Source organism: Delphinus delphis, chromosome 9 (genome assembly GCF_949987515.2).
Source record: "Delphinus delphis chromosome 9, mDelDel1.2, whole genome shotgun sequence".
NCBI classification, from domain to species: Eukaryota; Metazoa; Chordata; class Mammalia; order Artiodactyla; family Delphinidae; genus Delphinus; species Delphinus delphis.
The window spans coordinates 52933236-52950630 of record NC_082691.1 but is presented as its reverse complement, the minus strand read 5'-3'; the positions used below and the strand labels follow the sequence as shown (position 1 = coordinate 52950630).

General features: G+C 38.3%; 1 protein-coding gene across 4 annotated transcripts in view; it reads left to right on the top strand.

Moving 5' to 3' along the window:
• Positions 1-17395, top strand: part of CDK14 (cyclin dependent kinase 14) — a 609402-nt gene that overhangs the window by 374297 nt on the left and 217710 nt on the right. For all 4 annotated transcript variants that reach the window (XM_060020565.1, XM_060020564.1, XM_060020563.1 and 1 more), the window contains one exon: positions 5771-5891. In XM_060020565.1, coding sequence (XP_059876548.1) covers positions 5771-5891 — 121 coding nt within the window. The remainder of the gene's footprint in view (positions 1-5770; positions 5892-17395) is intronic.

Below are 17395 nucleotides of genomic sequence, written 5' to 3'. Positions count from 1 at the left end.
GACTTGAACCCACGCTCTTTCAACTGAGATCACACACCTGGTCTCAGGACTTAATGAAGTTCAGGTTCTTGATCTCTCATTGCAGAGAGAAGTCAGTGAGAGACAAAGTTGATAGGTAGGAAGTAGATTTATTTAGAGAGAAACACACCTCACAGACAGAGTATGGTCCATCTCAGAAGGGGAGAGCGGCCCAGGGTATGGGGTTGTCAGTTTTTATTGGGGTGGGTAATTTCATAGGCTAATGAGTGGGGGGAGTATTCCAACTATTTTGGGGAAGGGGTGGGAATTTCCAGGAACTGGGCCACTACCCACTCTTTGACTTTTAGAGTCAGCCTTGGAACTGTCATGGCACCTGTGGGTGTGTCATTTAGCTTGCTGATGTGTTACAATCAGCGTTTACTGAGGCTCAAGGTCTAGTGGAAGTCCGCCATCTTGGACCTACATGGTTCTAATCAGTTTATGTCGTGTCCTCTGGCTATGTCATTCTTTTAAAGGTTGTGCCCTGTCCCCTTCCCTCCTGTTTCAAAAGTAGCCTATAACGAAACAAGACTTCCAGCTTTGGAGAATGGATGGATGGTGATGTTTAGTGGTGAGTTATAGAACACTGGAGGGGGTAGTAATGGTTGGAGAATTGGGGACAATAAAAATCTTAAAGATACATATGGAGGATCTAAGTTGACATTTTTTATTTAGAAATCTAAAGTTTTAGGGGAAGATTGATAGTAGAGATACATATTTGGGATCTTCAGCAGACAGATAGTAACTGAACACATGGGAGTAAATCAGATCCTCCAGGAAAACTTGTCAAGTGCAGAGACAAAAGGTTAAAGCCAAAACTCTGGACAACACCAGAAGAAAATGCTTTTTTGTTTTGTTTTGATTGATGGTTGTTTATTGATACACTGTAAGAGCAGCAATAATGAATTTTTAAAAATAGCTTTAGTACATCATCAGATACTTAATGTAAACCCTCTAGGAGGGAGAGGACACCATTAAAAATGTCTATTTAAAATAAATTCCAGGCCAGTTCTCAGGACTGCAGAATGGGAAAGAAATATAAAAGCCTTGCTCCGTGGACTAGCTCACAGAATAGAGAAGTCTTCCCCTTTTCAGCCTGACAGCCTAATGGTAAACTGTTACCCAAGTATGTCATGTCTGTGTGGTATCAAGCTGTGAAGAAAGGAGCCCCTTTCCTAGAAATATTGATTTTGCGATTAAGAGCAAGACACTCTTTTTCTGATCATTCAGTTTGGGGAATGAGGTAAGGTGTGAGAGAGACGTGTGGGAGTTGCTCTAATATAAAATACAAAACCACTGACAAGCACAGAACAGTGGCACATCCTCTGGAAAGACTGAAGTGGTGAGAGATATTCCTTTATATTGTATTTTAGTTGGCTTTCGCAAGTCCATCTACCTTTTGCCATTATTCCACTTAATTCAAAAGAAACAAGTCAGTGTTGCCAGTTCTTCCTCAATTCCTTAGTCAAAGCAAAGACATGGGAATTAGTATTCTTGGACACCAATGCTAGTTTTAGCAATTTTCTCCATAGAGTCAGAGGGATAACTCAAGTCTCCAACCGATGTTACTGCCTGCAAAAAGGATGCATTAGAATTTGAAAGAATAATTAGATGTGCATAGAATAGAAATCTAATGAACATGAGTGTGCAGCTAAAATAACTTTTACTGTTTGGGGAACCTAAAACAGTTTACTAGTAAATTGCATTTGACCCTGGACTCACAGCATGTTCCCTGTATTAACGGTGCAATTGGCCATAGAGACTTGTGGTTGGGGTCCAGTGGTTAGTGGTTGTAACTTGTGGTTAGTGCCTGTAGGACATCCTCATCCCTATGTCTAGTGAGGAATTGGGTAGACCCAGATCTGAAGCCCACAGACAAGTATGAGCTGGAGATAAAATCTTAAGAGAAGTCACCTAGGGATGACAGTTAAAACATAGCATTAGCCACAGTTACCCACAGAGTGTATACATTTAGAAAGCACTGGTTTAAATATATAACTCTAGACAAGTCCAGCAGTTATGGGGCAGATAGAGGAAGATTCCAGAAGCAGACCAAGTCACTCCTATTATCTCTTCCATAACTGAGAAGTCAAGGGAGTAAATTTGAAAGAATGGGAGTGGTCAGCTGTATCCATTGCAGCTGAGAGAACTTTTAAGATAAAGACTGAAGAATCTCCATTGGTTGGCGCCAAAGGGCTGGGCTTCTGGAGGCAAATGTTGGAAGAACTGTCACATGATTTACTTTGTGTCCCTACCAGAGGGTAGAACCAGGCTCAGGGTGGCAGCCGAAGTTAGACCATCTTATAGAGATATGAAAAGGAATTCTTTCCTTGGGTAAGAGCTTACCTGTAAAGCTTCTTAACTCTTCTGGAAATCTAAGATTCTACTATGCTAGCTAGAATCAAGGTTGTCCAACTTTGAATAATTGGCAAGAGGGCTTTAATGATAGGATTTTTTACTCCACTCTTAGGGTCTTGCCTTAGTTAGAAGTGGTAACATCTTCAAGTTGGATACTCTGAATCGTTAGGCAAGCCATTTTAGGTGCCCTAAGGAACATGCACCCTTTCATATGTACACACTCAGCCAAAGCAGCAGTGTATAAATAACCTATAGTCATCTAGTTAGCATTTCACGTTGCTTTTTGACTCTTAATTCAAACTGAACATTAATATAAGAAGTTTTGATAATAACCCATGAACTTCATCCTTTTTAGAAGGTATTGTAGCTTTCTTCCTGTAGTGTAACCATAGCAACTGACAAGGAACAGAGAAAGAAAGCTTTCACACATGCTGTGCTAATTAATCCTGTCCTACAGTTTTCCTTCAGCCGGAGGATGCAGTTTAATAAATTTTGCATAGTGAGCGTGTTTTGATGCATGAACTGTATAAATACATAGCAATATCTTTACTAAATATATTTATTTAAAAATGCAGTTGTATATTTCTACTTCAAGGTGTACTTTTTTTTTCTTTTGAGTCATTGTTTTAATAATGTGCTCCCTCCCTGAAAAGTTTTGGCATTTATTTATCTTTTTAACTGAACAGAAATACTTTTAGGGTAAAAACCTTTCGTTTAACAATATACAGGACACTCTCTACAAGATTATGTTTTAATTGACTATTAAAGTGAGATATGAGAGTTTTTCTCAAGTGATACAGAAGAATGTATCTTAAAAATATAATAACATGCTTTAATATGACACATTTACATGCAAACCACTTTAAGAAACTGTCTTAACACATTGAAGAGTTAGATATTGAAAACTCATTTTCGTTGTTGATTTGGGAAGCTGTGTGACCCATGTGAATGGAGTTTGGGCAGTCCTTGACTGAAACATGAGATGGAGAAAAATAATGTAGATGAAGAGCTTTTTCTGTTTATATTTTTCAGAAATATTTAATCAGTTTTACAAACTTATATTCAGAGTGGGCATAACTGACCTGAAGTCACATATCATTATTTAGATTTATACTATTTCTAGGTAATTTTGAGGTTTGGTTCTCCCTTTAAAACTGGGGGTATCTGGGCTTCCCTGGTGGCACAGTGGTTGAGAGTCTGCCTGCCGATGCAGGGGACACGGGTTCGTGCCCCGGTCTGGGAAGATGCCACGTGCCACGGAGCGGCTGGGCCCGTGAGCCATGGCCGCTGAGCCTGCGCGTCCGGAGCCTGTGCTCCGCAACGGGAGAGGCCACAGCAGTGAGAGGTCTGCGTACCGCAAAAAAAATAAAAAATACTGGGGGTATCGCAATTTTCTGTAACCAGTCTGGTCTTCTGAGCTGTCAAAGAAAATCTCATATTCTTAAATTCTCCTATCCCTCTGGCCTAGCTTTTTGTCAACAGGGACTTGGCAAAACCAAGGGAATCCAGCCTGAATGTTTTTGGCATCCCATTTGCCTTGACAACAGCATATGGAACGAGTCAGAACCTACTTCAGGACTTGTGCTTATTAGCTCTTTAGTCTGTATAGAAACATGCTCATTTGAGGAACTAAACTTTTTGATGAGATTACGAAACTCTGGAAACACTTTACCACCCTGACTGTTTTATCTGTTGTTCAGTTTTGCCTGCTTTGAGGTAGGATAAAACCTTGCAGAGAAAAGGAGTAGAGGTTATTATGGAAATCTGATATCAGAAATAGTTATTCTATTCATGTGCAGAAAAGTTAGGGACAGTACATGTGTAGGTATGTTTGTGTGTGTATAATCTGTATATTTTAATATGGAATACTTATAAACAGTCAATTTATAATATGCCATTGTGTTGTTATAAAAACTGCATGGTAGGAAAAATTGAGTTATTGTAACCATAGTTGAACTAATTAGAAATTCATCTTCTCACCAGATGCTCTATTAATTTTAACATTTACATATAATACAGTAAAGGGAATACCACGTGTTTAATAAACTGAGAAAAGTTATGTTCCTAAGTACTACATAAAAATTTAAATAATCAAAACATTAAAATAAATATGTTATGGTAGGTTCACTGTAAAAATGTTTATTCGCTTTGAGCATCACAGTGATAAATAATACTTTACACTTGTCATTAATGAACATACCCAGATAGAAAGCTATCACAGATTTTTTCTCTTAAAAAAATAATATCTATAGATTTTGTGTTTTTTAAAGGAATTAATTATGTATTAATTGTAGAAAACTTGGAAAAAACTCAGAAAAACTTATTAAATTAAAAAACCAGGGCTTCCCTGGTGGCGCAGTGGTTGAGAGTCCGCCTGCCGATGCAGGGGACACGGGTTCGTGCCCTGGTCCGGGAAGATCCCACATGCCGCAGAGCGGCTGGGCCTGTGAGCCATGGCCGCTGAGCCTGCGCGTCCGGAGCCTGTGCTCCGCAATGGGAGAGGCCACAACAGTGAGAGGCCCGTGTACCGCAAAAAAAAACAAACAGATAATCTTGTATTCCAGAACTAACCACTAAGGTTATTCAAATATATTTTCCACCAGTCTTTTTTCAGTGCATAAATATTTATGGTTGTGAGGTCAAACTGCATGTAATTTATCACTTAACATTTTATTGTGACCACTTTCCCAATTTTTAAACATTCTTAGAAAACAATTTAATTTATTATATGGTCTCTCATCATTTCCACATACCAGATTTATTTAACTGTTCCTTTATGATTATTTTTTATGTGGTTTTCAAGTGAACCTCCTGAATAAGCATTTCTTAGTGAGTGTTTGACAGAACCCTAAAACCAAAAGAAGTTTTGGAAAAACCCTTTGAGAAAAGAGTCATATTCTTATCTTTCAGATTCACCGTACACATTAGAAAAATTAAGGGCACTGAGAAGTCTCACAGTACGGAAACCTGTTTTACTTTTTAAACCATCTTTTCTCAAAGGTATTTGACCTTGGGACTTTTCCATATCACACTTATTTGTAACTCTCAGAACTAAAGTACCATGAGACATTCTTTGGAAAGTCCAGGAGATTTCCAAGCTTCTGCATAGTATCAAATAGTTTATGAATTGTTTGTTTACTCTCCTGGGATACTTTTTTTTAGATTCTTGGTGCTATATTAGGAAATATAAATGATTTATTGGTTATTAGCATGTATTTGAAACAGTTAGACCACAACAATGCTTTCCCCAACCTTTCTAGTAACCTTGACATTGCATTCGTGATTCTGTATTATAATATCACCTTTGACCTTTTAAAACTGTGAACATTCAAATTTAAATTCCCTTGTTTTATTAATGCCTATTAAACTTCTTTATGTTTCATGTAACCCACAGGTCTTGCAAGAGCAAAATCCGTCCCTAGCCACACATACTCCAATGAAGTGGTTACCTTGTGGTACAGACCTCCAGATGTCCTCCTGGGCTCGACAGAATATTCCACCTGCCTTGACATGTGGTGAGAAATGGAAGCTTTACTCTAGCTAATTTATCTATAGTGCTTGGTCTGGGTCAAGCCTAGACAAACATCCTAACAGTCTGAATGAAGATTAATGGTGCTGGAGTGTTGGCCTGTGTGTGGCAATACCACTGGAGTTTTTGAAAACATAATTGGGAATGTTCCCTAATCAGGGACTCCCTTACAGATGGTGTCTGCTAATGGTTCTTGATGGACAGGGGCAGAGACATTTTTCTAGCTGTCAGTTTGGTGATTTTTCTCCCTAAGGGTCTTAGTTTGTAGATTTATTTTATAACAAGGAAGTGTATATCTCCAAACAGCAGCATAGGTTGGAAGTTGTAGGAGCATGTTTAAATTCACAACGGAAATCAGATAAGTGGTCTGAAAATTTTGCTGTGACTGTAAGGTACTAAATTCGGTACAATGTACCCCTGAAAACTGTTGGTACCAATTATCCAAAATGAAATTAAATGATTACTTTTTAAAAATATCAGAGTAAGTTTAATTTCAATAGAGTCACAGTTTTACACAGTGGTTTAGCAAAACTTAAAATTCTATTATAGGAGGCCCAAAGAGTTGCAAGGTTTAATGTGTAATTAATATTAATGATAAACTACGATGAGTGGTAGATCCCTTTTCTAGACTCACAATTGTGTTCAGAGTAAAACAGTTCACATAGCACATGGCTATTTGATAGCATGAATCATCTTCCATGAATGATGATGCCCTACATACAGAATTCAGCTACATGTTCACATAATGTTTATGACCTCAATAAAGCTTCAGCATGTGTCATTTATCTTCTTGCCCTGTACTTACTTCACTGCTCTACCCTAAATAATCTTGACTTTTAGTAAATTAGGCTGTGATGAGGCTTGGCCTCTTCCCTGATATTTTTAATCCAAACTTCCTTGCTTCCTTCCTTCCTTCCTTCCTTCCTTCCTTCCCTCCCTCCCTCCCTCCCTCCTCCCTCCCTCCCTCCCTCCCTCCCTCCCTCCCTCCCTCCCTCCCTCCTTCCCTCCCTTCCTCCCTCCCTCCCTCCCTCCCTCTCTTCCTTCCTTCCTTCCTTTCTTTTTGTCTGCGTTGGGTCTTCGTTGCTAAATGCGGACTTTCTCTAGTTGCAGCGAGCAGGGGCTACTCTTCATTGTGGTGCGCAGGCTTCTCATTGCGGTGGCTTCTCTTGTTGCAGAGCACAGACTCTAGACATGTAGGCTTCAGTAGCTGTGGCACGTGGGCTCAGTAGTTGTGACTCACGGGCTCTAGAGCACAGGCTCAGTAGTTGTGGTGCATGGGCTTAGTTGCTCTGTGGCATGTGGGATCTTCTCAGACCAGGGCTTGAACCCATTCTGCCTGCATTGGCAGGCGGAATCTTAACCACTGTGCCACCAGGGAAGCCCTGATCCGAACATTTTATGGAGAGAAAATAATCAAGTTCCTTGTGATGTAGGGTACAGTGTAGATTTACTTAATTTAGATTCCAACAACCCCTTAGGAATGGGATTTGGGCATCTGTAAAGCCACTGAAAATATATGCAACATTTTGTGTACACGTGGATATATTTATTTTTCTGTGGTGTAGATCTGTATGAGTTATAGAGTGTTTTTCTCTACGTTTTGAGAATGGAAATTCTAGATTGTTTTTCAGTGAGGTCAGTTAAGGACTCTGCTAATAGAACATAGTTTGGAAATATTTGTGGCTTGGAGCCAGTTTTGTCTTAGTTGCTTGGCAGTGCAGTTAAGACTCTACCCTCAGAATGAGGAGAAGCTATTTTTTATACACTAGTGGCTAATTTTTCCCAAACCTTTGAAAGTGCTCTTTAAAGTACAGAGAACCGCATGGATTGGGACTTGCTAATATGTCTGTTTGTGATATATAATGTTTGACTTCCAGTCTGTGCCTCTCCACTCGCCCTGCCCCCAACCTTTCTTTGACATGTATGTGCCTGTTGGTGTCCATTCTCTTAAGGAAGAAGGCTTGGTTGCTTTCTGCCAATTTGCTTTAAGCAGAGACATAATGAATCATAAGAAGAAGATGGTTATTTAAGTGGAAGGGAGGAAAACTGATATAAACTAATAGACCCCAAATGCCCTTTTGTCTGCTGCCAATATTATTCATTGCCAAAAGCAAATAGTAAATGTGTTATGTTGGAGCAGTTTCCCATGCTTATTGGCTCTACATTTCTAAGCCCTAAAATCTGAGTTATGTCTGTGCTATGCCTGTCACTCTGAATCTGATTTCATTCCAAGCCATTTTCTAAAAGCCATTTTGTTACTTTCCTATAAGTCAGGTAAAACGTATGTATTTTTCCAGTTAGAGAAAAGTTCACAGGGCAATGATTTTTGCATAATTAGTGACCTTGATGCTGGGTATTCAAAGATCTAGAAATGGGACTATAATTTAGTCATGGCTCAGCTGCACCAAAGAGAAGTACAAATATTAACCCATAGACAGTAGCAGGGGGGCAGGTGGCAGTGGTTTCAGGCTATTTTTACAGTTCATTTACCGTCCTGGGGCAGTGGGGTAGTAACTAAAAACTAACGATCCCTACACAGTGTTACAATTTCCAGTTTTCTGTTTAAATAGCTTTGGGCAATAAAAATATTAATGAAGACACTTATTCATTAACATTGGCAGCAAGTGATGGAAGTCAGAGCTCTCCTTGTTATGATTTACTGCTCTAGGTCTCCAGCATGGTGGTGATGTATGAATATAGTGTGTGATTTGAGAACTCATCAAGAAAGATAGCTTTATGACACCTTTGTCTGCCTCTGTGAAGGAGGGTTTAAGCAGAGGAATCAAATTGGACTTTGTGTCATGTATAGCTTCCCTTAATTCTTGGATTTTATAACTCTTTGAAAGTCAAGGCATAGGACATCATCTTTAAGCTTCTAAACCAAAAAGGCTTACCAAGTACTGAAAACCACATTAAGAGAAGTGCAAATGTGAAAAGGAGCTTATCTGTGTAGTTCCTCCCTTGTCAAGGAGTTCTGCTCTAGCTGTCGAGGTCATTGCTCTTAAATAAGCCTTATATTCCTTTATAGAAGCTCATAAATATGTTTAGAATGGCATTTGTTTTCTAAAGCAGAAGGTCACTTGGGATTATTTTAAGGGATTAATTTTTAGCATAGTGACTAAATTAATCTGTAGCTAATAAATATCTCATCATCATGGTGCTTTGGGGGGGGCACAATATATAGTGATACCACCTTGTGTCAGTTCCAGTGCTCCCCAACATGGTGTGTAAAGAATGATAGCATGTCAGTCTCTCCCTTTCATCATCTTTTTCAAAGCTAGTTAACATATTAACTATGCTTGTCAAAATGTGGGGCAAATCATTTATAAATAAACCTGTCAAATGTAATGAGATTGCATATTAAATCACCCTTTTCTCTATAGCATTTCTGATTTAGGATTAAAATTAATTTATTTAACATTGTAGCAGCTGGGTGGTTAGAAAAAAATTTCCATACCGATCTTGATATATAGAAAAACGTCTGCATCAAAATTGATTTTGCATATATCAGAAAAGAAATTGCCTATTTATTGAGTATTATAAGGCCATTTAGCATTCATTTTATTAAATAAGCCTAATCACCATACATACTGGCAATATAGAGTTCTGCCATCATCCTTAATGATCTCTCCTGAACCAAGGAAATTTATGTAATAAAATAAAGTTTCCTAAGGACTCAGGCTTGTTTACCAGTGTTTTAAGAGAAAGAACCATAAATTGTCTTAAGCAATAGTAATAATGGTAACAATAATAGATACTTTTACTGAACACAAACTGTATTCTAAGTCCTTTTATGCATTTTAATTACTTACCTACTGTTCTATGATACAGTGAAAGAAAACAAAACCCAGGGAGACTAAATAAGAGAGTAAGGGTCATAGTTAGTAAATAGAGCTGACATTCAAACTCAGAGCTAACCTACTCCAAAGCTCTTTCTCCTTATACCATATTACATAATCTCTTAAGATGATTTATAAGCAGTTGTTTTTTATTTTACTAGTAAAGTGATTCCAAAACACAAGTAAGTAAAATACCTCTTTGAGAATTTAGGTTATGATCTGAGTCACGTTGGATCCTTTGCATATTTCAAACAAAGTAGATGGCTTTCCCTCTCACACAACAGCCTTGCAGACTGCTTTCTCTCCTCACATCAATAGTCTATATTATATAATTTTATTCAGGGTGGAGTTTTTTTGAAATAAACTTAAGACATGAATCATTGGATTGAATACATTTTCATGAGACCAATATCTATACTGGCAAGTATTTTCACAATTTTTAACCATTACTCATTTACCGCTTCTGCTAAAACGAATGTGTCCATTTAAAAAAGAATGCTAGTAAAAACTGAGAATTTGAGTTCATGGGCTACATAAAATCATCTATCAACATTATTTACACATTTTCTAATTAATCAGGTCATGAGACCAAGGGGGATTCAGATTAGTCACTCTCAAAAGTAACAACTCTTTAAGAGATCTTGAGAGCTGCTCAAATAATACATGACCCAAATGACTTGCCAGTGTAGCCACTGACAATGCAATGGAACATGACAAAAGAACAGGGATAGTCAGAAGGGTGTCTGGGGGACAAAAGCTGAGCTCCTGGTGGCAGCCGTACTTTCTGAGCCACTCCCACTACTGAAGTCCCTTAAAATTGCGATGACCATAGAGTATATTGTCCATACCAGGATACTTTTTAGAGTTAATAGTAATTCTGCTAGGGCAATAGGTGTAAAACAGGGATATAACTGTGACGTGTGGTCCTCTTACTCATAAAGCACTGGAGCAATAATTTGCTAAATACTAGTAGTCAGAAGAGACAATGCATTTGAGTGCTCAATTCACACCGAAGGAGTGCTGGCTACAAACTATTCCTTGTGGAAAACTTCTGTTACATTGCTTTATAACAAATTGTCTCCAAAAGTACAGTTCTCTAATATTAGATTATTATGACATTATGGAGTGGCTGCCACAGTGCTGCATTTAGTGATGGCTTTGGAATGCTGAAGGGAACCTGTTCTCTTATCCTATCAGAAGCTTAGCGTGGTTATGGTTATTACATCCCATGTTGTTTATCAGTGTGTGTTTGTGAGAGAGAGTGTATGTGTGTTTTCAATGGATGTGTTTGGTCACTTGTTAATGATGGGCTGGCTGAATCATAACATATAAAATGAGACATTGTATATGTAGTTTTCACTACTAAATATTTTTAAAACAAATAAAAATCCCCCCACTTGTATCAAAGTTGGCAAAGTAATTGGTCACCCACAACTGGTTTTTGGATAATTTTTTTTTTTTTTTGTGATACGCGGGCCTCTCACTGTTGTGGCCTCTCCCGTTGCGGAGCACAGACTCCGGATGTGCAGGCTCAGTGGCCATGGCTCACAGGCCCAGCCACTCCGCGGCATGTGGGATCTTCCCGGACCGGGGCACGAACCCGTGTCCCCTGCTTCGGCAGGCGGACTCTCAACCACTGCGCCACCAGGGAAGCCCTGGATAATATTTAAATAGCCAATCACAATGACTAAGTTTCATGATACTAAGATAGCCCTTGGTATACTTAGCTGCCTCACTGGTTCATAGCTGCAAGAGATGGATAAATGCGGAAATTCTTTAAGAAATATATGACTCCATAAATGTTGAAAATAGTGTTCTTATTCAGCTTTTGGAACATCAACCAGCCAAGCTAAATATTTTGTATTTCTATTAAAGTATACAATCCAAGGGTGCTATAGAATATATCAAAGAAATAGAAGCTGTTGTATTTGGTTTTAGGGAGATTCACATACTGTCTGTGTCTGGAGAATTAGAAATTTTGGCCCAGGATGTTCTCATCTTACGCGTGTGTGTGTGTGCACGTGTGTTTAATTCGGAAATATATGTTAGTACTCCAAGTTTGGAGAGCATTGGATGTTCACTAGTGCCTTTTATGTTTTACAAGTTGTGTGTTTTTTCATGTAGCTATTGATTCTCTGATCAAGGTAACTAACAGTGGTTTGCTGTATAAAGGAGGCCATGTTATCGTAGAAAATACGTTGAAAGCCTAAATTAGGCTCTGCCACTCCTTATCTGTGTGAATTTAGTTGATCAGATCGCTTAACTATCCTTATCTTCAGTTTCCAAATCAGAAAATTTTAATAATTAAACCTATTTCAGATATAACTAGTTACTAATAGCTGCCACAGTAGTAACAATAACAAAAGTAGTAATCTCCTGCTTCACTCATTCTCATCCTCTAATCCTATTTCTCAGAAGTAACTACTACTTTCAACTCTTTTAGGATCTATCTCCACATGTCTTAAATAATTGTTTATATTGCCATCTCTAAGTTACTATTTTAGACATTGCTACTAAGTAGGTGTATAGTAGACAAAGATTTAACTTTCTTCCATCAACCTTCCCCCAACTCCACCTTCATCTCATTCTCCCAATATAGAATCTATATCACATTTTGAAATATTAATATGTAAATATTAATATTATTCATGGTGAAGTCAAGTAGTATTCATGATTATGTATTCTTTCTTGTATAACCTTTGGTTTTTCCTGGACTTTATAATTGTCTCTGCTTTTTATTAGTTTAGTTGTCCTTGTCCCTACTGTTATTTATAGTCATAAAAGATCTGTCGATTATATATGGAAAATATTTTCCAAATGCTCAAACACATCAGCAGATCTGTCAATTCCATTTAATTTTCTTGACATCTCCCTCCCTCAACCTTTTCCTTGAAACTTTCCTCTCTTGGCTCTCTGATTTCTTGCCTTAGCGCAGCTGAACATCTGTCATCTTAGGACTTCCGTTTCCCCCCTCTCCTGTTGTTGTAGGTCCTAAGCTAGTTGTTCTCTGTTTCCCTCCAAATCTGTTCTCTACCCTCTTCTTCCCTGCCCTATGTCCTGGATGACTAACCCCTAGGGAATACATCCTCCAAGCTGCCTTGGCTACTGGTTCCCAATCGAGTTCAGGCAATGGAAAAGTATGAGGATTGAATATATTCATCCCTACTTCTTCCCTGCTTTAACCTGTATTTCTCGGAATGGCTAACTACAGCTTCTGTGCGGAAGCACTTTTTCATGGCTCTAGCTGTCAGTAGATTTCCATAACATTTGGCCTTTATGATCCTAGGGCCAATAATGGCTTTTAGGTTTTTTTTGTGGGGGGGGTGGGTTTGGCTGTGCCACATGGCAACCTGGGTCCTCGGCAGTGAGAGTATGGAGTCCTATCCACTGGACCTCCAGGGAATTCCCGGCTTTTAATTCTAAGGCAAGTAATGACTTCCTGCTGTTGCTAGCCTCTTAGTGTTTCAGTATGTCTTATTAGTTCTGTTACACCTCTGTAAGTAGTAAATTCATCAGAGTCTGTTCTGGGTTGGATTCATTTTCCTTCTGACCTTTACTGATTATAGATTCCTTTTTTCCTGGATTCCTTGTCTTCCTCCTTTAGTTTCCTAAGAAAGAATGTGTTAGAAATACAAGTTTCAAACTCTTAGTTTTCTCAAAATGTCTTTATGCTGCTCCCACACGATTGATAAACTTTGGTTGAGTATATAATGAGGGTTTTTTTTCCCCTCAGAATTTTGAATGTATTGCTTACTTTCTTTAGAGCTTCTAGTATTGCTACTGAAAAGTCTGATTCCGTTCAGATTTGCAAGCATTTGTGTGCCTCATCATACTTTCTCCCTGGCAAGTATTAGCTTCTTATATCTGTCCCTGGTATTCTGAAATTGCTTGATAATGAGCTTTGATTGTATCTTTTTCTGTTGGTGCCAATTAGATACACAGACCAATTAAACACATTTTTTACTTAATTTCCCTTTTTTCAGCTCTGTGCCTCACTCTGCTCTCACGTTTTATCCTCAATTTGAGGACTTTTGGATTTAATTTCTCCAGAGGATAAACACTCAGTGTCCTGCTGGTGGGTTGGGGTGAGAGATGGTCAGAGAAGGCCTATGGGTCAATTGGTTTGTACAAACATTCAATCCTCCACCCTATTTCCAGTTGTCAGACTCACCTTTACACTTTCTAGAACTTACGTATCCAAGCTGTGTGCCTTTTCTAAGTTGTTGTAGGTAAATACTCAGTCTATAACTTGAGAAGTTGTAGCTGCCTATGGTCTGCCTAGATTGCTACACCTTCATCCACAACTTATGAAAAAAATTCTCTCTCATCTTCTTGTGTGTCCTCATCTATTTTATCCTTGTTTAAAATGTTATTCCTTAACTGACACTTCAGTCACTTTTGGGAGGGAGGGGGAGTTTGTGTACATTTTACCGAATGTCCTACTCTTGTTGATAATTTAATATTCGTGGCTTTACTTATGGACAGTTGACTGCTAAGGTTCTTGTCCTAGAGAAAATTGTGACTTTGCTTGGCCACAGATTTGAGTTGCAAGTCCTGATGGGTGGGAGCCAATCAACAGCATGGTGCAGGCAGGAGCATCTTGACTGCCAGCTTCTTAGTGTGGTTGTGGAAATTTATAATCCTTAACATTTAACTGTTAATGTAGTGATGACAACTTTATTTATGAAAACAAATGTGAAAAGAAAGCCGAGCACTTTCTGATAAGCTAGTGATGGAAAGGAATAGAATGTGAAATGATAGTTTTTTAAAAGATAAAAATTTTACATGAATTGAAAGAAGTGATTGCAGAAGGTAGTTCTCTGATCAATGGCAATGCGTGAATCCACCATGAGCTTACTATTAAAACAAGCAAAAGCAATCAGTGAAACTCTTTCAACAAATGTTCCAGTCAATATGAAGTTTCTAATCCAATGAAGGTGAAAAAGTAGATTGTTATCTTGCATGCACAGGGAAGATATGATTGAATGACAGTGTGATTGGAGAGAAGCTAGGGGCTTATATAAACATCATTGTTGGTAAAGGGACTTGGGTGTCTACTTCATACTGTTCATTGAAGGATGAAAGTGGGGACCTCTGTGCTATTGTGACGTTTGTGATTTAATTCCTCAGGACACTGCATTATCTAGCATGTACTTTAATTAGGAATCACATTTTCATTTACTGGTATTCTGCTCTATGAATTAATGTAACTTAAATATACTAGTAGCTTTCTTGGTTTTAGATACTATATTATGTAATCAATAAACTTAGATATTTGGGGTTTTTCTTGTTTTCCAGTTTTGGTCTTCAAATTGAATGTCCTTAGATTCCTATTGGTAAAGATGACATTGGGCAAAAAAAGAAATAGTACAATAATTGAAAAAGAAAGTCAAACTTAACTAAACTAGCCTATCAGTGGCCAAGAAACAGCCTGCTTTAAATTCCATTAAAATATAAAACAAAACTTAATTATAGTCTGTGACAGGCACTTAGTAATTACTAAGGACAGAATCTGAGTAGCTTCCTGTTTTCCTGTACACATGTGGATTGTTCATCTTTGGTATGGCATTTATATTTCTCTGTATTTCCATGTGAGACAGTAGATTCTAAGAATGAGATACATAATTGCATTTTCTGTAGAGCCTAGCAAGGCATTTCTATTCTTTCTCATTGAAAATTCAGTGGTTCTTCCTTGACAGCTAGCTTTCACCATGTTTGCTTCTGAAGACAGAATAAATATATTCATAGCCTAATGTAGACTCAACAAATTGAAAAACTTTATTATATCAACTATAAAAATTTTCATGTTTGTTATTTTTAATCCTAACATGTTAAATTTAGAAACTGTTTCAGAATTTTAGTAACCCAGTGAAATCAATTCATAATTTTCTTTTATTAGGTTTTATGGCCATTTTATACCCCGACCTCCCAAATCTGAAGATTCTTGGTTATGCTGTTCACACTAGCTGGTTGGTGGTGGCACAGAGGGAAAAAGAACCTCTAGAGACTCAGGGCCAGCCCCCTTCCCACTAAGATCTCCCTTACACAACATGATTATGTTCAGCCATTCATTCATTCATTCAACAACACCCTACAGAATGTCCAGAGGTTCAAGAGTGAAAAAGACCTGGTCCCTGTCCTTCAGCAGCACCCACTAGTGTTACAGCATCACACAACTCCGGGGGCGTCATTCACATTGTAGTCTGTATGCATTGTCTAATCTATACAGCCACATTCCAGGGCAAGCCCTTGAGTATATTCCAAGAAGGCCACAGACTTCACCAAAAAATGGACAATGAGGATTTACGGTGGGAAGGTTTTTGCCTTCAGGTCTTCCATGTGTTATCTAAGAGGGTTGTCATAGCAGATGGGTGTCAAACATTTCCCTGTCAAGTATCATCCATCTAGTCGTATACCTTAGTGGTGTTCATTCCAGCATTCTTAACCACAGACCATCTAAGTACAGCTATGCCATTTGATGACTGGAACTAAATGTATCAATTTACCACTCTGTAAACTGAAGTTCAGAATTCTTCTTTCAGGAGAGTAATTTACATGATTTCAGCAGTGATTTGTCTTTGTGATATGCTAGATATGTTTCTCTAAAAAGATTGCTTGAATGTGTCATTTGCTCTGATCTTTAAGATAATTACCCATAAACGATTTTTTCCTAATTCCCCACATTATTGCAGGACGATTAATAAATTTGCAGGGAGGAATCTTATAATATGACTTCCTTGTTTTGCATCAGCTGTCATATAAACAGAAATTAAAGATGTGCAAAGCTTATTAATTTGTTTTTTCCTGTCCTGCCTGGTCTGCAGTTATTCCTTGGAGAAGTGCTTTCTGTGGTAGCATTTTAAATGACTAACCGAATGGAACCTCTCTCTTCCTTTGTTGTTCCATAGTGCAAGAAATAATATTTCTCGGCTATTCAATGCAATATGTTGAGTTTTATATTTTTTCCTTATTGTAGTCCTCAGTAAGGGCCTTTCCTATTTAAATTTTTGTATCAATTGTTAATGGTTTCTGGATGTTCCTGTCTGAATATTCCCAGGTATCTATATAATATGTGGCTGTTACTTTTATTTATTTATTTATTGGCTGCGTTGGGTGTTCGTTGCTGCGCACGAGCTTTCTCTAGTTATGGCAAGTGGGGGCTACTCTTCTTTGTGGTGTGTGGGCTTCTCATTGTGGTGGCTTCTCTTGTTGAGGAGCACGGGCTCTAGAGCATACGGGCTTCAGTAGTTGCAGCGCATGGGCTCAGTAGTTGTGGTTTGCAGGCTCAGTAGTTGTGGTGCACGGGCTTAGTTGCTCCGTGGCATGTGGGATCTTCCTGGACCAGGGATCGAACCTGTGTCCCCTGCATTGGCAGGCGGATTCTTAACCACTGCACCACCAGGGAAGTCCTGTGCGGCTGTTATTTTAAGACTTTATCTCTGGGGTTTTCATTATCTATGGAAGTCTGTTTTAAATTTTCAAGCATCTTTAAACACCCATCCTTCTTTCAGTACACTATCAATGGTGATAGACTTCAGTCTTTAGGGATAGTTTTATTGGTTTTTTTCTGCCCAAACCTTAATTTTATAGACTTTCTTTTGATATTTTTATCCTTGTTAGCATTTGTGTCACAAGGAATGAGAACGAATTC